Source organism: Trifolium pratense, linkage group LG1 (assembly GCF_020283565.1).
Source record: "Trifolium pratense cultivar HEN17-A07 linkage group LG1, ARS_RC_1.1, whole genome shotgun sequence".
Taxonomy (NCBI): Eukaryota; Viridiplantae; Streptophyta; class Magnoliopsida; order Fabales; family Fabaceae; genus Trifolium; species Trifolium pratense.
The window spans coordinates 943,519-963,023 of NC_060059.1; the positions used below are offsets into that span (position 1 = coordinate 943,519).

The 19,505-nt window shown below is 35.0% G+C and overlaps 4 protein-coding genes across 4 annotated transcripts; 3 read left to right on the forward strand and 1 right to left on the reverse strand.

Moving 5' to 3' along the window:
- The first annotated feature begins 7,125 nt into the window (after window positions 1-7,125).
- Window positions 7,126-8,316, forward strand: LOC123885187. The gene is made up of 2 exons (XM_045934457.1): window positions 7,126-7,973; window positions 8,078-8,316. The coding sequence occupies exons 1-2, from the start codon at window positions 7,323-7,325 to the stop codon at window positions 8,150-8,152; spliced, it is 726 nt and encodes a 241-aa protein (XP_045790413.1). The 5' UTR covers window positions 7,126-7,322; the 3' UTR covers window positions 8,153-8,316.
- Window positions 8,317-9,262: 946 nt separating this feature from the next.
- On the forward strand, window positions 9,263-10,265 carry LOC123910893. The gene is made up of 3 exons (XM_045962184.1): window positions 9,263-9,748; window positions 9,858-10,059; window positions 10,171-10,265. The coding sequence occupies exons 1-3, from the start codon at window positions 9,263-9,265 to the stop codon at window positions 10,263-10,265; spliced, it is 783 nt and encodes a 260-aa protein (XP_045818140.1).
- A 2,304-nt stretch (window positions 10,266-12,569) lies between these two features.
- On the reverse strand, window positions 12,570-13,508 carry LOC123910900. Its single transcript, XM_045962193.1, has 2 exons — window positions 12,738-13,508; window positions 12,570-12,644 (listed from the first exon to the last, which is right to left on the reverse strand). Exons 1-2 carry the CDS (start codon window positions 13,506-13,508, stop codon window positions 12,570-12,572), a joined length of 846 nt encoding a protein of 281 aa, XP_045818149.1.
- Window positions 13,509-15,463: 1,955 nt separating this feature from the next.
- LOC123910919 lies at window positions 15,464-16,311 on the forward strand. Its single transcript, XM_045962214.1, has 2 exons — window positions 15,464-16,123; window positions 16,237-16,311. The coding sequence occupies exons 1-2, from the start codon at window positions 15,464-15,466 to the stop codon at window positions 16,309-16,311; spliced, it is 735 nt and encodes a 244-aa protein (XP_045818170.1).
- The last annotated feature ends 3,194 nt before the right edge of the window (window positions 16,312-19,505 follow it).

Sequence of the window (19,505 nt, forward strand, 5' to 3'; positions counted from 1 at the left end):
ATCAATTAATAGAATATTATTTGTAATCATTGCAATATCATTTGTTATTATTATATAATTATTTGTAATCACTTAGTTGTCAAACTAAGCACATGTAAATTGGCAATTACCTGTATATATACATATTGAGATAAATGGAAAAGATATAGCCTTACAACATCTTTATGGTATCAGCTTACCTATCCTAGCCTAATAAGCTTTTCACGATCCAAAAGAAGAAAAAATGGCCGACCAAACTTCTCTCACCTCTTCCTCACAAACAGATCTTATTGAATTCAATACCAACACTCAACTACCCATCAAACTCAATTCCAAAAACTATCCTGCTTGGTATAAGCAAATTCACTCTCTCCTTGTTGCACGAGATGTAATAGGCTTTATTACTGGTGATACACCATGTCCTTCTGTTACCATCAAAACTAATGGCAAAGAAGTCTCTAACCCTGCATACAAACTATGGATTCGCCAAGATAAACTCTTATACATAGCTTTTCTTGGCTCGTGTGATACTGAAGCTCGCTCAATCATGGCTTCAGCAGATACATCTCGTGAAGCCTTCCTTGCTCTTGAAAGAGCTTTTAGCAACCGATCTCGTGCACGGATCATGTCTCTCAAGGAACGTCTCAGTTCCATCAACAAAGGAAACTCCTCTGTTTCGGCCTACCTTCAATCAATCAAATCCATTGCCGATGAGTTATCCCTCATCGGACATCCTTTAGATGATCTCGATCTGGTTATATACGCCCTTAATGGCTTGGGACCTACCTTCCGTGAATTCACAGCGTCTATACGTACTCGTGACTCTCCCATCCTTTTTCATGAACTGTATGACAAGTTGATTGACTTTGAGATGTTTCTGCAGCGTGAAGAACGCACAAGTTCAACACTACCAGTCACGGCCAACCATGTTCATCGTCGTAATGGACAATACCCCGCTCGTGGTCGCTCACATGCACAAAATACTCACTCGGGTAACCATACAAAGACAGATGTAGTGTGTCAGTACTGTGGCATACCAGGTCACATAGCCCGCAATTGTCGCAAAATTCGTGGTTATCCCAAAAAACAACGCAATCCATCTGCCCATGTTGCTCAAATTGCGAGCCCATCTTACACCGCACCACCTTCGTGGCTCTTTGACTCTGGTGCATCACACCATGTCACCAATGACTTGCAGAACCTTTCCATAAGTGGAGAGTACAATGGCAGTGACCACCTTCAAGTTGCAAATGGTAATTCACTACCTATAACACATGTTGGTTCTACATCTATCTCAACTACAACATCTCCTCTACATCTCTCTAATGTTTTATTTGTTCCCAATATTACTCAAAATTTAATTTCTGTTTCTCAATTATGTCAAACTAATAAAGTGTCTATTGAATTTTTTCCTTGGCATTTTGAGGTAAAGGACTTGCGCACGGGGGAGATACTTCTTCGCGGATTGAATGAAGATAATGTGTACAAGCTCACTCCATCCCACCGCTCACCTCATACCTCCATGGCTCAAACCACCCCTACCCTTCCGCTATGGCATCAACGACTTGGACATCCATCCTCTCCACCTCTGCTACATGCTCTCAAAACTAGCAACATCTCTTTCACTGGATCGTCAGAAAAATGTATTCATTGTCTTTCTAATAAGAGCCATAAACTCCCTTTCTCTAAGTCCTCAATTTCTAGTAATAATCCTCTAGAAATTGTGTATTCTGATGTTTGGGGACCCGCTCCAGTTTATTCAATTGATGATTTCCGTTATTATGTTATTTTTATTGATCACTATTCTAAATATGTATGGCTTTATCCAATGAAATTCAAATCTGATGTTGCATTACTTTTTCCCATATTCAAAAATCTTGTAGAAAAACAATTCAAAACTAAAATCAAAACCCTATATTCTGATAATGGAGGAGAATTTATTAAACTTCGCTCATTTCTCCAAAACCATGGCATATCTCACCTAACCACCCCACCCCATACACCTGAACATAATGGTTTATCTGAACGTAAACATCGTCACCTAACAGAAACTGCTCGCTGCCTCCTCAACCAAGCATCCCTCCCTACTCAATTTTGGTCATTTGCTTTTCTCACTGCTGCCTATCTCATAAATAGACTGCCTACCCCTGGTTTAAACATGAGCACCCCCTACCATATCCTCTTTAATCACCCTCCAAACTACACAAAATTAAAAACTTTTGGTTGCCTATGCTTTCCGTGGCTCAAACCATATACCCATAACAAACTTGAACCACGTTCTGAACCATGTATCTTCCTTGGCTATAGCCTGACCCAAAGTGCCTATATTTGCTACAATTTCAAAACCCACAAAACTTACATCTCTCGACACGTCCAGTTTGTCGAAAACATATTCCCTTTCTCTCAAAACAACACAGTTGTTCCATCATCCACCATAATACCTCTAGAATCCCCGCCAACAAACACCTCGTTATCCTCCTCCATACCAGTCTCTCAACCGATACTTCCCACCCAGCCAAACACACCTAATCCAACAACCGACACACAACCACCATATCCTAATATTTCAGAGACACTTGTTACCGAACCGCCATCTCACTCAACCCCGGAGAACACATTATCTACGGTTCAATCTGTTGTTGAAGTGCCTCCTCCAACGCCACGTCCCAAGGGCCATTCCATGGCAACTCGTAGCAAAAATGGTATTTTTAAACCAAAGAAGCTTTTCTTGGCTACAAAATATCCGTTGCCACCCTCCACGGAACCAACATGTGTATCACAAGCACTCCAACATGCCGAATGGAAACAAGCTATGTCCGATGAATTTACTGCACTCATGAATAATGGTACATGGTCTTTAGTCCCTCATCACCCTCATCTCAATGTCATTGGCAATAAGTGGGTATTCCGAATAAAGAGGAACCCTGATGGTTCCATTGCTCGTTACAAAGCACGTCTTGTTGCTAAGGGTTTTCATCAACGTCCTGGAATCGATTACAAGGACACTTTCAGCCCTGTCATCAAACCACAAACAATCAAAATGGTTTTATGCATTTCTCTTTCAAAAGGTTGGGATCTTATGCAAATGGATGTTAATAATGCATTTCTGAATGGAACTCTCAACGAGGAAGTCTATATGTCACAACCACCTGGTTTTGTTCACTCATCTTATCCAAATCATGTGTGCAAACTTCACAAATCATTGTACGGCCTAAAACAAGCACCTCGTGCATGGTACAATGCACTACACTCATTTGTGGTTACTTATGGGTTTTTTAAATCTAAATCCGACCCATCTCTTTTCATCTATCACAAAGACGGCATCATGGCGTACTTCCTGGTATATGTCGATGACCTACTTCTTACAGGAAACTCTTCCTCCTTTTTGAAAGATTTCAAGACCACATTGGCCGCTAAATTCTCTCTAAAGGACATGGGAAATCCAAGTCATTTCTTAGGTGTCGAGCTTCTTCCAACCTCAACGGGCATTTTCCTCTCTCAGCAACACTACATCCGGGACATATTGCAAAAAGGAAACATGCTTGATGCAAAACCTGTGTGCACTCCCATGGCAACCTCTACTTCAGTCGGCTCTGAGTCCAATATACCCAATTGTGATGCAACACTTTACCGCAGCATCATTGGCTCATTACACTATTTATCCATCACTCGTCCTGATGTTGCCTTTGCAGTAAACAAACTATCTCAGCACATGCAAAATCCCACAACCACTCACATGCAGGCTCTAAAGCGTATCTTGCGTTACCTTAAGCACACCATCTCTCATGGATTGCATCTCGCTCGCAACACCTCCCTCACTCTCACTGCATTTTGCGATGCCGACTGGGGTGGTGACAATGCTGACAGAAAATCCACAGGTGCTTACATTGTTTATCTTGGTTCAAATGCAATTTCATGGTCTTGCAAGAAACAACCCACGGTTGCTCGCTCCTCCACTGAGGCTGAATACCGAACGATTGGCTCCACGACCACAGAATTGTTATGGTTACAACAGCTGTTGAAAGAACTTGGCATCCAAATATCCCACACACCAACAATATTCACAGACAACATTGGTGCCAATTACCTATGTGCCAATCCTGTCTTCCACACAAGGATGAAACACTTAGCCATTGACTATCACTTTGTTAGAGACCTTGTTGCAAAGAAGGAACTTCAGGTCTCACATGTTCCCTCTAGTCACCAGCTTGCCGACCTACTCACGAAGCCTCTCTCACGCACTCGGCATGAATTTCTTACTTCCAAGATTGGTGTCGTTGAGATCTCCTCCATCTTGCGGGGGCATAAAGGAGCAATATCTTAACCAACATTGATCACAAATATCTCACACTATTATTATCAATTAATAGAATATTATTTGTAATCATTGCAATATCATTTGTTATTATTATATAATTATTTGTAATCACTTAGTTGTCAAACTAAGCACATGTAAATTGGCAATTACCTGTATATATACATATTGAGATAAATGGAAAAGATATAGCCTTACAACATCTTTAAAATCAACGGTCTCTTCGAAAAAATAATAACATCAAAAGTCAATTTATCCGGAAAAATTTCACCAATTTCTCTCTCTCTTCAATATTTTCTCTCTAACCTCTCTCTAAAAAGAAACTTTAGATCCGCCTCCCTCACATCCAAACCTTCATTGTCAGATGTAGCCAAGTTTCTATTGTTGTGCATTGTCGGTGTAAATTTTTTTTACACATATATCCAATGACACGTTGTCACATTATTTAATGAATGTGACACATCATGTGTTTTTTAATTATCATAAATAATGTGTCGGTATATTATTGAAAGCATGTGCAAAATACCTTTAAGGTACATATAAATTAAATTCTAATAAAAATAATTAGTATTTGAATTTCTTTAATTAATTGATTTTTTGACTCGGTCAATATTCTTCTAACTGTTTCTGCCGAAATGAGTAGCGCCATTTATATCAACGCATAACCCCTAATCTTGCTCACACACATTACACACCTAAAGCCGTTGTGTTGTTAGGGTTTTCAGTAACATTTCAATTTGAAAATGGCTTCCTCTTCCTCTGACTCCAAATTGACGTTGAAACTTCTCATTGATACAAACAATGATAAAGTTCTCTTCGCTGAAGCATCAAAACCTGTTGTTGACTTTCTTTTCAACATGCTATATTTGCCAATAGCCACTGTATAGTCAAGATCCTACGCAAGAAAAGAGGAATGGTCTGTGGTTTTAGCAATCTGCATCAAAGTATCGAAGACCTCGATGAAATGTACGTTCATCCACAATCCAGTGATCGTCTCTTCAATCCAACTATTCCCATTTTTTCAAACCTAATGTCTGCTATTCTTTCCACAATCGACGACAATTCAACTGGAGTCTTTGATTTTCTTCTCAATGCTGAGTTGGAGAAGGAGGATGATGATGAAGACGATGAGGACTACGTTGAGGAGAAGGAGGAAGAAGATGATGAAGATGACGAAGATTATAATGAGTTTGATGACGATGAGGAGGACGAAGAGGATGAGGATAAAGAAGAGGATGAGGAAAATGAAGCAAGTGATGATGATAACATTTTGATCAAGAATGGGATTGTGAAAGAAGGTGTAACTTACATGGTGATGGATGATTTAGTTATTCATCCTTTGTTTTCGGCTATTTCCATGATTGAGTTACTCAATACTAAACTCAATATCAAAGATATTAGTTCTTTGCAAGAGAAGGTGGTTGAATTAGGTGTTAATGAGGTTAGTTAGTATTAATTGTCACTTATATAGTATCTAATTAGTAATTTGTATTTGTTAATTAGGAGAGTATTATGGATTGTATTTGTTAATTAGTATTTAATTTGTTTTTTTGTATGATTTTCTAACAGGGTATCAAGTTGCTTGAGGCTAGTATGCAATCACATTCGAAGATGATTTTAACAAGTGTTTTCATCAACAAGGAAGATTGATATGTGATCAATAGTTTAGTTTGACCTTTTTTTTAATCTTCAAAATGTCAAGTGTACTTAAAACTCTTGTTTTTGTATTTTGGTCATTGTTGTTTTGGGATACCTAATCTGTTTGTGATCCTTTTTGCTTCTTTCTGAAGGAATTAATTTCAATGAACAATGCCCGATATATTGAACTTGCTCTAGTGACTGTAATTTTCAAATCATATAATGTAGATCTTAATGCATGTTAATTTGGGATTAATATGCGATGGAGGAGTCGAAAGTTGAATTACTATATGTAATTGTTTGCTACCTGATGAAATTTGTTGCATTACTTGACCAAAAAAAGAAATTTGTTGCATTATTCCTTCCTGAAATTTGCTACATGATTAAAGTACAGGCCATTTTGATGAATATATGTTACAAATCTAGTGAAGGATATGTGTTTTAAGAAGGTAGATATGAAGAACTGGTGTGGTATAGGAGTAAGTTTTGGTGTAGTTATTTGAGTTAAAGACGCAACATTCTAACATGTGGTACTTTGTGATGTGGGAGTGCCAAGTTGAAATGCTACATGTAGTTTTTTGCTATATAATGATATTTGGTGTATTATTCCTTCTTGATATAAGTAAAGACTAAAAATGATATCTTTGATCAAGTATCCGGCCATTTTGATGAATAAATGTTACAAGGTATGTGGTGGCTAGGTGTTTTAAGAAGGAAGATATTGCCGGTATAGTAGTATAGTTTTGGCTTATAAAATAGGTTAAACTGTTAAAGAATGCAACATGCTAAAGTTTTGGTTTAGTATGTTATTGTTGAATTAAAGAGTGCTACATTCTAAAAGGTGATGTGAATGGATAATTTGGAAAAGAGTATAATTCAACCTTTAGATACTTTACGTTTTCTAACTTTGGTTTGTATTTTCTAGGTTCTGTTCGGGTAAGGTTATTTCATGTTGCTGCATAACTTGTGCCATTTTCTGCAAAATTTGACAGTTTGGTTACTAGGTTCTGTTCATGTATACTAGTATTGTGGTGTACTGGTCTGATTGTTGATTCTCTATGTGTGACATCTATGTTTTGAGGCTTTCAATTGTTTGTGATATTAATCTAGACCTTTTGAGGTAAAGAAATCTACTAGTTTGTAACCTACTACTTCAGTGATAATAATGATAATGATGACATGTCCATCAAAAATTAAACTAATGATCTGAAATTCATTGCAAGGGACTTCTGGCTTTCCACATTATAGCAATAAGTAGGAAGTTACATTTACAAGTTTGTATCTATATATCTTCCTCTGTTTAATTAATTGTGCAACCACTTGCAAGTCTATGAATTTTCCTATAAATAAATAGCCTTTCTATTGCTTCTAACGTACACTACCATTCAATATGGCTTCTTCTTCCACCAAAGTGTCCATGAAACTTCTCATTGACACAAAGAATGAGAAAGTTCTCTTTGCTGAAGCTTCAAAAGCTGTAGTAGACTTTCTGCTAAACTTGCTATGCTTGCCAATAGGCACTGTAGTGAAGCTGCTAAGCTCAAATGGCATGGTTGGCAGCTTAGGAAATCTGTATCAGAGTGTTGAAAATCTCAACCAGAATTTCATGCTACCGGATCAAACTAAGGATGTTCTGTTAAACCCAAGAGCTCAAATCTCTTCAACTGAAATCTCTGGCTTCCTTACCGACAACGATGGCAATGATGATCACGACGAAAGAATTAAGTTATACATGTGCAATAACAAATGTAATTTTCAGGTGGCATATGATAACACTACTAAATGTCCTGGTCGTCCTGGGTATGGTGGTTGTGGCTATTCTATGACCAATGAAGTACAATATGTCGGAAATAAGAAGGTTGCTGGAAAGAAAACTTTCATTCACAATGGTTTTGTGAAAGATGTTGTAACCTTCATGGTGATGGATGATTTGGTGATTCAGCCCATGTCAACTATATCTAGCATCACACTGTTGAACAAGTTCAATGTCAAAGAGATTGGCACCTTGCAAGAAAAGGTGGTTGAGATGGGAATGGAAGAGGTAAAGTATATACGGTATCATAAATAAGCGACATCATTGGATCATAACATAATCAGTCTTATTTAGTTCTTTAGATTTATGTCTTTTTGTATTTTTTGTAACAGGGTATCAAATTGCTTAAGGCTTCTCTGCAGTCAAAGATGGTCTTGACTAGTGTTTTCATCAAGAAGACAAAGTGATATGCAAGGAATAGCAAGGCAGATCTTTTATTTATCTTAAAAATGTTAAGAAGCTGAAATGATGGGTTTTTGGTTTTATGTTGTAGTTTTTGACTACTACATCTGCTTGTTATGCTTTTTTACTTTGTTTTAATGAATAATCCGATGAACGATCATCATTAGTTGTTCTTGTTCTATCTTCAGTTCAAACATGAATTATAAATTATCACCAACTTAATAGTAACTTGAGTTTCATAATCATACTCCCTTTGAACTTAAACATAAATTTGTTAATTAATAAAATAAAAATAAACTACAGTATAAACAATTTCTTTTTTCAAACCATGGTCTATTCTCACAATCCACAACTTTGATTGACTATTTTCATATTTAGGCTTAATCTTTTTTGGAAACATGTCACGAAAGTCGGTCCTTGATTGGAAGTTATTCTTTGGGCTTCAGCACCAATATTAAAAGTGACTGAAGCATCTTTGTTCGCGAGCAACATTTATTCACTGAGGTATGTGGAAGGGAATGGATCCAATACGTAATTTACTCATGAGAAAGTAAAGTGTAATCTATCTATGAGAATGAGAAAGTAAACTGGTATGAATGGCTGAAATTGCAGCAGCACCATTATGTCGCAGGAGAGAATCCAGACCCTTGCAACTCACTTCATCTAAATTCATCATATGTTTCTCTCTTGATAAAACAGTGGCTGAAATTACACATGCAGATCCATTCTCATGTGAATAGTACTATATTACGGTAGCATACAGTAATTTTAGAAGTACACTGCTAAAACTAACCAACTATCACAATTTAACAAATTTGTGTGAACCGTCAAGGTACTACTGTACCATGTTTGTCTTGCTCCAATGTTGACCAATTGCAGGGTAGATTAAGAGCACTCAAAATTATGGTTTAATTAAGTGGCCACTGTTTGTACAGAAATATGGAATTGAATATCAATTATGTGGACATGGGACTTTATACATTCCAATTTTCAATATCTTAGTTATAAGTACAGAGTCTATAGTATATCTTCCACTATTTTAAATTTAATTGCAACCCCATGAATCTGCCTATAAATGAATAACCTCTCGTATTACACTCAATGTACCTTTCAATATGACTTCTTCTTCTTCTTCCACCAAAGTGACCCTTAAGCTTCTGGTTGATACAAAGGAAAACAAAGTTCTATTTGCAGAAGCATCAAAAGCTGCCATAGACAATCTCTTAAACATGTTTCGCTTGTCTTTTGGTAATGTTGTTAGGTTCATGAGCAACGACGACGTGCATTTGTTGGGTAGCTTAGGAAGTCTGTATCACACTAGTAGTACTGTCCAAAACCTCAACCACAATCGAGGAAACTCGTTCTACATGTGTCCAAATGGATGCATTTTCGGTATATCTTGCGATCATTGCTCGCGAGTAATGAACCATGATGAAACACGTTGTGTCGCTATCAAAGATCAAAATGTAACTTTTATCTTGATGGATGATTTAGTTATTAAGCCCTTCTCACCAATTTCAATTATTACATTACTCAACAAATTCAATTTCAAACAAGTTGGTACTTTGCAAGAAATGGTGGTTGAGTTTGGTATGGATGAGGTATGATTAATTTGTCCTAATTGTGTTTTTGTATGTATAAAACTATAAATTTATATTTATATTTTGCACTTTCTTTTTCTAATATTCTTCTTTTTTTCCTTCCTAACAGTGTGTCGAGTTACTTAAGACCTCGTTGCAGTCAAAGATGGTTTTAACAAGTGTTTTTATCAAGAACAAAAATAAGAAGGACTTCACAATCTTCACAGTGAGAATGTTATCAGTACTTAAAATCATGGGTTATTTGGTTTTCAGCTTTATTGGTTATTTGGTGGATTGTTCAACTTCTAGCCCACTCCAAGACAAGGATTTTGGTAAGTTATCACTACACTACTATTTGTACATGTACTTGTGCTTTATGAAAGGTTTTCCCACAATTTCTTTTTAACTTAATTTGAGGGGCTTTTACTTTCCAAATTGCTTAGGAAATGTTCTGTTGCTTAGAAACTCTTTTCACAAACTTAGAAATCTCAAACCAAGTCCATGTGCTGTAATTTTTGTTTTCTTATTTGAGATGTGATACAATTTAGCACATGTGCTCTAATTTTTGTGTTCATATTTGAAATGTGATACAATTTATGTATGGATTTTTCTGTGTTATAAAAATTCATATTTGCTGTTTGGTTTTCTAAATATTTAGCAATAAATGGTTTAATTGGTAATTTTTTTTATAGGTGACCAGACATCTCCTTAAGGCTTCTCTGCAATCAAAAGTGGTATTGTCAAGTGTTTTTTGAGAAACAATATGTGAGATTCAAAGGATTAGTTTGGCCTTTTCTTATTATGTACTACTAGTACTATCAAAATAGCAAGAATGACAATTTTGGTTTTAGATTATTTTGTGCTACATGACTAAATCATTATTTGATATAATGATTTCAATTTACTAGCCCTATTGTATTATACTTTCTCTATTGCAACTTGTAAACTAAGCTGGTTGATTCATTAAGGAGAATGGGATGGATTCTAGTATCACAGTTATAGCTATATGACCAGTTTCATAATATTATGAGTGCAAGTTGGTATATATAAATGTCACTATGTCCAAAGAGTTTCTTAACTATTTCTCTTAAGATGATGTTCAATTTAAATGGTTGGTGTGGAACAGAAATCAGAATGTTCCTAATTATTACTCAAAATACAGATTTAATTTTCTCTGTTTGTCCTTGGATGGTCGTGACCAATGTGACGTGTACATTGGCGCCAAGAACAAATTTCAATTTGTTGATGGATCCATTTCTAATTAAGCTAATGTGAATCGTTTGGCTTGGGAACAATGTAATCACTTAGTTAATTCTTTCTTGGATTGTTGATTCCATTTTGAACCAATCTCCCAAATAGTTGATTGTATTCATATCTCCACTCTTCGATCTGCAATGAAAGGATTTAAGGAGGAGCGAGTTCAATGACTTGCTATCCAAGAAACTCACTAACTAGCTAACTAACCAGAAACCTAACTTCAGTTAATTAGTTTATAACTAACTAACACTATTAACAAATTTCTAAAACAAATGTGGGTTTGAATTACAACTCCTAACAATGGACCCCTTTCCTACTATCAACAATGTGTATTTTTACTCAAGGGCAAAATTTTTTAACTATCTGCTGAAAGCAAGAAAACTCAAGGTTGTGGCAGATGATTCACATTGGTCCCTCCAACAAATATTGCATAAAAAATTGCACTTGATGTAGCACAAATGGACATATCGTGAATGTGTGTTATAGAAGAAATCACGATTTTCCACCAAATTGTGGCAAACCAAGTTTTGCAGCCAATGTCTCTATAATAGTGAAGGTTGAGACACACAATAGTAACCAACCTATGTTTACTCGAGCAATATGATTGCATCTTAGCCTTGATCCAATACACTAACTTGTCTCTGCATACTCAGCCTTCTGCCCCTTCTGCACCACAATGGCAGATCCAGGACGGCAGGACCTTAAGGAGGGGCAAAAACTTAAAAATAAAATTAAGGTAGAATGGTTTTGTGAAAGAGGTTGTGACTTTCATGGTTATGGCTGATTTAGTAAATCTGCCTGTATAAATAATTTATACAGATTAAGGAAGTTAATTTTTTTTCATTAATAATTCTAAAATGTTTTATTCCAAACCTAACATTGGACTAACATGAAAAATATGTCAACCCACTTGGGGTTGGTCGAGTGGTGTTGGCTTGGGCCCTTGGAGTATGCTCCTCTCAAGGTCTTAGGTTCGATTCCCACTGGTGCCAATTTCGGTGGGCTAAGTCCATACAGAGCAAAAAAAAAACTCTGGCTTTAAATGGGCCCCCGCAAGTGGGCGGTGGGATTGGTCCCCTTGGATTAGTCGGTCCTAAGACCGGATACCAAGTTTTCAAAAAAAAAAACATGAAAAATATGTTTCTATAATTAATGCATTAGCATTGGAATGAATAATTTGATTTTATTTAATAAGGGTACAAATGAATCGATCGTTAGTTTGTCCAATGGTGATTGGCGCTGGACTTGCTAGGGAGCACCACATTTCGATCCCCGCAACTGTGATCGGGAGGGGCTGAAACCGCTTAATGACATAACTGACCACCGAACCAGATTAAGCGTCCAATGAGCCAGATACTGGTGGTGAAAATAAATAAAAAATGGTACAAATGAAATTTTGTATTTAATAAAGAATAAATTTTAAGAGCGTTTCTTATAAAAAGGAACAAAATAAAATTTCAAAGTGTTTCTTATAAAAACAACCAGATTACAACTTTTTACAACATAGTATTTACAACTTTCTGCAGAAGAAACTTGTGTATCAACAATGAAAGCATTGTTACGGAGAGCATGGTTTGGTCACATATCAATACTCCTTCTTGAGGAAAACACTTGTCAAAACCATCTTCGATCGCAGAGAAGCCTTTAGCAACTTGATACCCTATTAGTTAGGAATAAAAACAAAACTGTGTCAATTAGAGTGTGACACATAACAGAAATTTTTCTACACACAAATTAAAAAAATAATGCTTACCTCATCCACTCCCAACTCAACCACCATTTCTTTCAAAGTACCAATATCTTTGATATTGAACTTGTTAAGTATGGTAATACCTGGTAAGGCCTGCATGGGCTGAATGACTAAATCATCCATAACAATGAAAGTTACATCTTTAACAAAGCCATTCTTAATTGTGTACTCTTTATCAACATAATTTCCAACGTGATTTATTTTATTGTTCATAGCTCTCTTGCAACTAGAACAACGTGTTGTTTTATCACATGTGACATTATAGCTACATTCATTTGGGCACATATAAAACATAGTTTCTCCTCCTGCTAGGCTGTCTTCCTCGGACTCTTCTGCCTCTTCGTCTTCCTCATCCTCGTCCTCGTCTTCGTCCTCATCATAGTCGTCGTATTTCATCTGATGTTCTTTGTCCAATTCATCCTCGAGAATAACAGCAGAGGTTGCATTTAAAGTTTGAAGAGGTTCTTCATGTGGGGGAAGACAGTGAGTGATTTCAATTGACCATCTGGGAGCTGATGGATTTAAGAGAACATCCTTACTTAGGTATTGTTGCATGTAATTGTGGTTGAGGTTTTCGACACTTTGATACAGATTCCCAATGCTACCAACCATGCCGTTGTTGCCTATGAGCTTCACTACCGTGCCTATAGGCAAGCTAAGGATGTTGAAAATAAAATCTACGACAGGTTTTGATGCTTCAGCAAATAAAACTTTTTCATTCTTTGTGTCAATAAGAAGTTTGAGGGTCAATTTTGTTGTTGAAGAAGGAGTCATAGTACACACGTCAAAAACAATGGTAGAGTAAGAGTAGTGCAAATAGAGAACTCAAAATCAAGCCTTTTTATTTGTAGTATCTCAAAATTAAGCTTTAATTCAATTTTGGAAAAGAAAATTAAGTACTACTCCAGTAATACTAGTAGTAAGTGGCAACTGTTTGTACAGAAATACTTCAATTTCCAATATCAAATTGAATTATCAATTCTGTAAACATGGTACTTTATGTAATTTCCAATATCTTAGTTATAAATACCAGTCAGTCTATTTCCATTTTTATTATTTTTTATTTTTTAATTAAATTGGAACCCCTTGAATCTGCCTATAAATGAATAGCCTCTCGTATCACATTGAATATACTCCTACCCTTCAATATCCTCTCCCTCTTCGTCGTCCTCATTGTCCAACTCAGCCGCTAGAAGAAAGGAAGAGATTCCACTTGATGTATTGAGAAGTCCTTCTTGTATAGAAAGAAGGCGAGAACCAAGGGCTGATTTCAACGGACCAAATGGGAGCTGATGGATTTAAGAAAACATCCTTAGTTTCATCTGATTGAATATAAATGTGGTTGAGATTCTCTAAACTGTTATACAAATTTCCTTTGCTACCAACCATGTCATTGTTGCCTAGAAGCTTTACTACGGTGCCTATAGGCAAGCAAAGGAGGCTGAAGGAAAGTCTACTACATTCTACAGCTTTGTAAGGCGAGGATTGTCCTCACTTTATAAACACATATTTAGGCCATCTTGCAAACGATGTAGAACTTCTTAACTATAACAAATAACATAACCAACTCAACTAACATAACCAACCATTTACTTGTAGAGCAAGTAAGACGCTAGCAACTATTTACGGTCTCAAATATATAAATAAAGATTAATTTTTTAATTCATTTAATAACCAATATATTTGATCTATAATAAAAATTAGATAAATCAACTATTTAATGAATTTCAAAAATATATTTTTACTTATATTTGAGATTGAAGGGAGTATTCTATTTTAATGATTCATGCTAACATGTGTCCATGTTGAGTTACCTAAACATAAAAGTTTTGCATTTAATAATGAAAAAAAATTAATATCTAAAAGATTTTAATTTATATGCACAGTCAGTCTAAAGTTATTTTGCACATGTGTCTAATAATATACCGACACATCATGTAGAGTACTCCCTCCGGTCCTATATATAAGAAACACTTTGGAAATTTTTTTTTTGTCCTTTTTATAAGAAACACTCTTTAAATTTATTCTTTATTAAATAGATAATCCCTTATATACCCTTATTAAATTGTGTAAAATGCAACATATTTCAATGTTATGCATTAATTACACAAACACATTCTCAAGGTTAATTTTGGAATAACACATAACATTTTATAAATTTTAATAAAAAAATAAGTCTCTTTGATATGTGTGTTTTTCTCAATGTGTTCCTTATATATAGGACCGGAGGGAGTAATTAAAAACAAATGATTTGTTACATTCATTAAATGATGTGACAACACGTCATTAGATGTATGTGTAAAACAAAATTACACCGACGATACACAACAATTAAACTCTTTTAAGGATAATATTTATATGAAAATATGTGAAGTCAATAAATTGATAATTGAAATATTTAAATTTTTTATTAAATAATCTCATTAACTAGAAAGAGAAGATGCATGTACGTGTACCCACTACCCACTACCCACTACCACCAATCCACAACACGTTCGTGCATGGTTTGGCTAATGGCATTGGCAGCAGAGTAATCATTTATTGTAATTGTAAGTTCCAAAACTGTTGGACTGAAATCTCGATGAATGCGATGGTGTGGTGTGGGAATTCACATTTGCCACATTCCCAAGCTCCTCCTAACAATTACTACTTTCAATATGCCATAACATACCCTGCTGAATGAGCCTATATAAATCAATCATATAATCTCAGTTTCTCAACCTCTCAATATGGCTTCTTCTACTTCTTCTTCCACCACCAACAAAGTAACCCTCAAACTTCTCGTTGACACCAAGAATGAAAAAGTTCTTTTCGCAGAAGCCTCAAAAGCTGTGATTGATTTTCTGTTTAATTTGCTTCGATTGCCTGTTGGCGCAGTTGTTAAGCTTTTAAACAAAAATGGTATGGTTGGTAGCTTAGGCAACCTCTACCACAGTGTGGAAAACCTTTCCGACAACTATATGGAACAAGACCAAACCAAAGATGTCTTGTTAAACCCAAGAGCTCCTGTCTCTTCAAATGAAATCTCTGGCCTTCTTCCGGCAAATGATGAAGATGCCAACAACACCAACAACCTTGGAGCTGGACAAACATTGTTTTATAGGTGTGCTTCTAACTGTTCTTATGATTTCACATGCGATAGCACAAATCGTTGTCCTCGTTGCCTTCGATTTATGAACTTACAAATAAATTATATTGGACATAATGTTGTTCAAGAGAACTTTGTGACTAAGAATGGTTTTGTGAAAGACGTTGTGACTTTTATGGTGATGGATGATTTAGTTGTTCAACCAATGTCAACCATATCAAGCATTACTTTGCTGAACAAATTCAATATCAAAGAAGTTGGTTCCTTGCAGGAGAAGGTTGTTGAAATGGGAATGGATGAGGTAAAATTTATATCATTTTTAATATTTTCTGTTTTAGTCTTTTTGTTTGGATTTAATATATTTTTTTCTTTTATAAATTGATTCAAACACTGACTTTGTTTTGTTTGTAATAGGGCATCATGTTACTTAAGGCTTCTCTGCAATCCAAGGCTGTCTTGACAAGTGTTTTCATAAAGAAAGATATTTGAAGAACAATTTCTCTTTTTTTATTTAAATCTTTAAATTGGTTAAGGGGACAATGCATTTTGGTTTTTATTTTGTACTTGCTGCTTTCTGATTTTTGTTGCTGCTTTGTAATGCTTAATTCTAAATGATTAACTCTGTTCTTGCTTTATATCTAGTAGTATCTAGCTTAAATAACTGAATTAAGAAAAACTCTAAATAACTATAGCACCATTTTTTTTAGTTGGCCTAACTTTTTTATGACTCCGATGATCCTTGAAATCTACCAAGAGAGTTTGATATCGTCAAATCCACCCATGGAGGAAACAACCGCCACCAACATGCAGCGTTTGAACTCCTCCACCTTCAGCGTTTTGAAGTTTTGATTATATGAATGTGAATGAACTAGAAAAGGGAAGTATAACATGTTTCATCTGTTAATACTTTAAGGAAATGCACAAAGATCATATGGAAGAAGAATAAGTTAGTATTTATTTTGACAGTTGAGTTTTCATTTGCTACTAAACATTTAATTAGATTTAGCAAAAGGATTATTAAGTAACATAAATTTTCAAAGAAGACTTTATATCAGTGTCACATACTATGGTGAGCATGTTAGCCTCAATATCACCCTAATTAGAATGGATTCCCGGTTATCAAAATTAACCAAAGTTTTTTTTTTTTTAGTGTTAACTCTTTGGTTCTCAGGAGAATGGCCCCGGTAATCCAGAGTTATGCCGTGATGTAAGTAAAGTCTGATCAATAATTGTTTCCACTAGAAATTGAACTTGAGTTCTTCCGAACGATTCTTCTTAGAAGGCTCAATAACCATCTGAGCCCAATATCTTGGTGAAATTAACCAAGTTTTAGTATTGCAGATTTATCGCAATGTCATGTAGATATTTTGGATTCGAAACTTAGTTCTGGAACTAAAAATCTGTTTTTAGTTGAGATATTTCCCAACTATAGTGATTCTTTTGTTTTGTTTTCCTTTTTATACGACTTGCCAGTTTTGTTTATCATATTTTCAACTCGTTTGCTTTGCGGCAAATTTTTTGTCATTCATAGCCTTCTAAATTGCCCATAAGGTGGAATGTCACTCAAACAATAACCACCCTTTGACACCTTTCTTACTAGTAGCTAATGAGCATAAACTTTGAAGAAGCGCAAAGAGATCATCCGAGAGAATCACCACCACCACCACCTCGAACCACTTAAATATTTCGTACCAAATGGACCCAGAGAAGGCACACTAAGAAAAAATATGGTCATCCGTTTCAAAATGTTCCCTACATCAACTGCACAAATGGTCAGCTTCTTCCCTAAAAATCCCCCGAATTCACAAGTTTTCTATAGATCAGCACCTTTCACATAACACATGTGATGTTTTTGTGACCTATTATGATAAATATAATTTATCTCAAGTCATGATCACTTCAAATAACAAAGTTTATCTAATGTTTTTGTGACCATAATGGACGGATACTACAAGTGTTGTCTGTTGAGGTAACTTTACAATTTTATTTTTTTTAAGGAAACAGGCTTATTTCATATCATTATAAAAAGCATCAATAATATAATTTGGCATCAACTCTAACACTTGAGGATTAGCCATATACATAACAGCTCTTGTTAATTCATGAGCAACTACATTAGCTTGCCTCATAGAAAACTCAACCAACGAGTTTGGAAGACTATTTAAACTACTATTAATACAATCTTTAATAATAAAACCAAAGTAAGAAAGATCATTGGATGACTTATTGAAACTATCAATGACAACCTTCACATCCAATTCAAAAATGACATTATCTAGTTCCATATTGTCAATCCACCCGAGAGTTTCACCTTCTTTTACACTAAGCAAAGGAGAGTAGCACGTAGTTTTTGCCCAACTATTTTTAATTGGCCATGGTTACAACTATGTTATATATTAAACAATATTCATTTTAAAATAGAAAGAGTATTTTTCTGTCCAATGATAATTTAGTTTATTTTGTATGAATTGGGTATTCTTTGTGCGCAACTATAAAGATCAATCCTCAAGCTTTATGTGACTGGAATGAATGACAAACTCTCAACACTGTTGCATGCTCAAACCAAGGATCAAACACAAGACTTTGGTTTGACATCCAAAGTGAGCCAAAGTGAGGGTCTCAGAAACATGGTTGTGTCCTCATTGAAGTAATCCAACATAGACTTGGATATGCCAATTCGATCAACTTTGACAAATCTTTCATTTAGGTTCTTCCGCAACATCAATGGCATTCTCAAAGAACAATTGTGGTTTAGATACAAAATTGGTAGGAAATTCAATTAAATATGTAAAGTCGGGATTCAAATTTTAAACCTCGAACACCCTGATTATTTACAGAATTTCAAGCCACTAAATTATTTAAAATAAATAAATGTGGCGAAATCTTTTTTCTCTCTTAGGGTCCGACTCTACTTTTTTTTTAATACTTTTTTCTTCTCCCTAAAAGTAGGAAAGAGTTAAAAAAAATTGTGTTTGACTCAACTTCTCCTTATTTTCTACTTCTTTACTTTATTTTTCTAATTCTTTTAAGGAGAAATAATGTCAAATACAATTTTCTACTTCTCTATTTCTTTTAAGGAGAATTAGAAAAGTAAAAAATAAGTAGGGTAAAACATATCATTCAAAAGGAATTTTTTTATTCGGTGATGAATTATAAGTGTTTCAAAATAAAGTGATGAATTATAATGTTTTTTGGTATAATAGAAAATGAGTTACTTGAGGAAAAAAAACAAGTTACTCGTTACTTTTATAATGTTAACCTATTATATTTTTATCAAACACAGAAAAGTTAACCAATTATTCATTTTTTTCAAAAGGAAAACCAATTATTCATCATCTTTAACAGCAAAAAGTGATAGAATCTCTAAAGAGAAAAGGTTGTTTTATTTTTCTAAATAGAAAAGTATTGGTATAAAAAGAGTGCAAAGTTTAAGAGGAAATAAATATTTAAATGTAGTTTTAATCCTTTATTTTTTAAGTGTGTAATTTTGACCTCCCTGATTTTAAATGTACAATTAAATTAAAAATCTAAAAATTAGGAAGGGGTGACTTGAAAGCGGGTAGACGTAGATCAGAGCGGCTACGCTAAAGCCTAAAAGCCACATTTAAAATTAGAAAGTTCAAAATTGCACATTTAAAAAATTAAGAGTCAAAACTACATTAAGTTAAAAAAAATCTACTGTG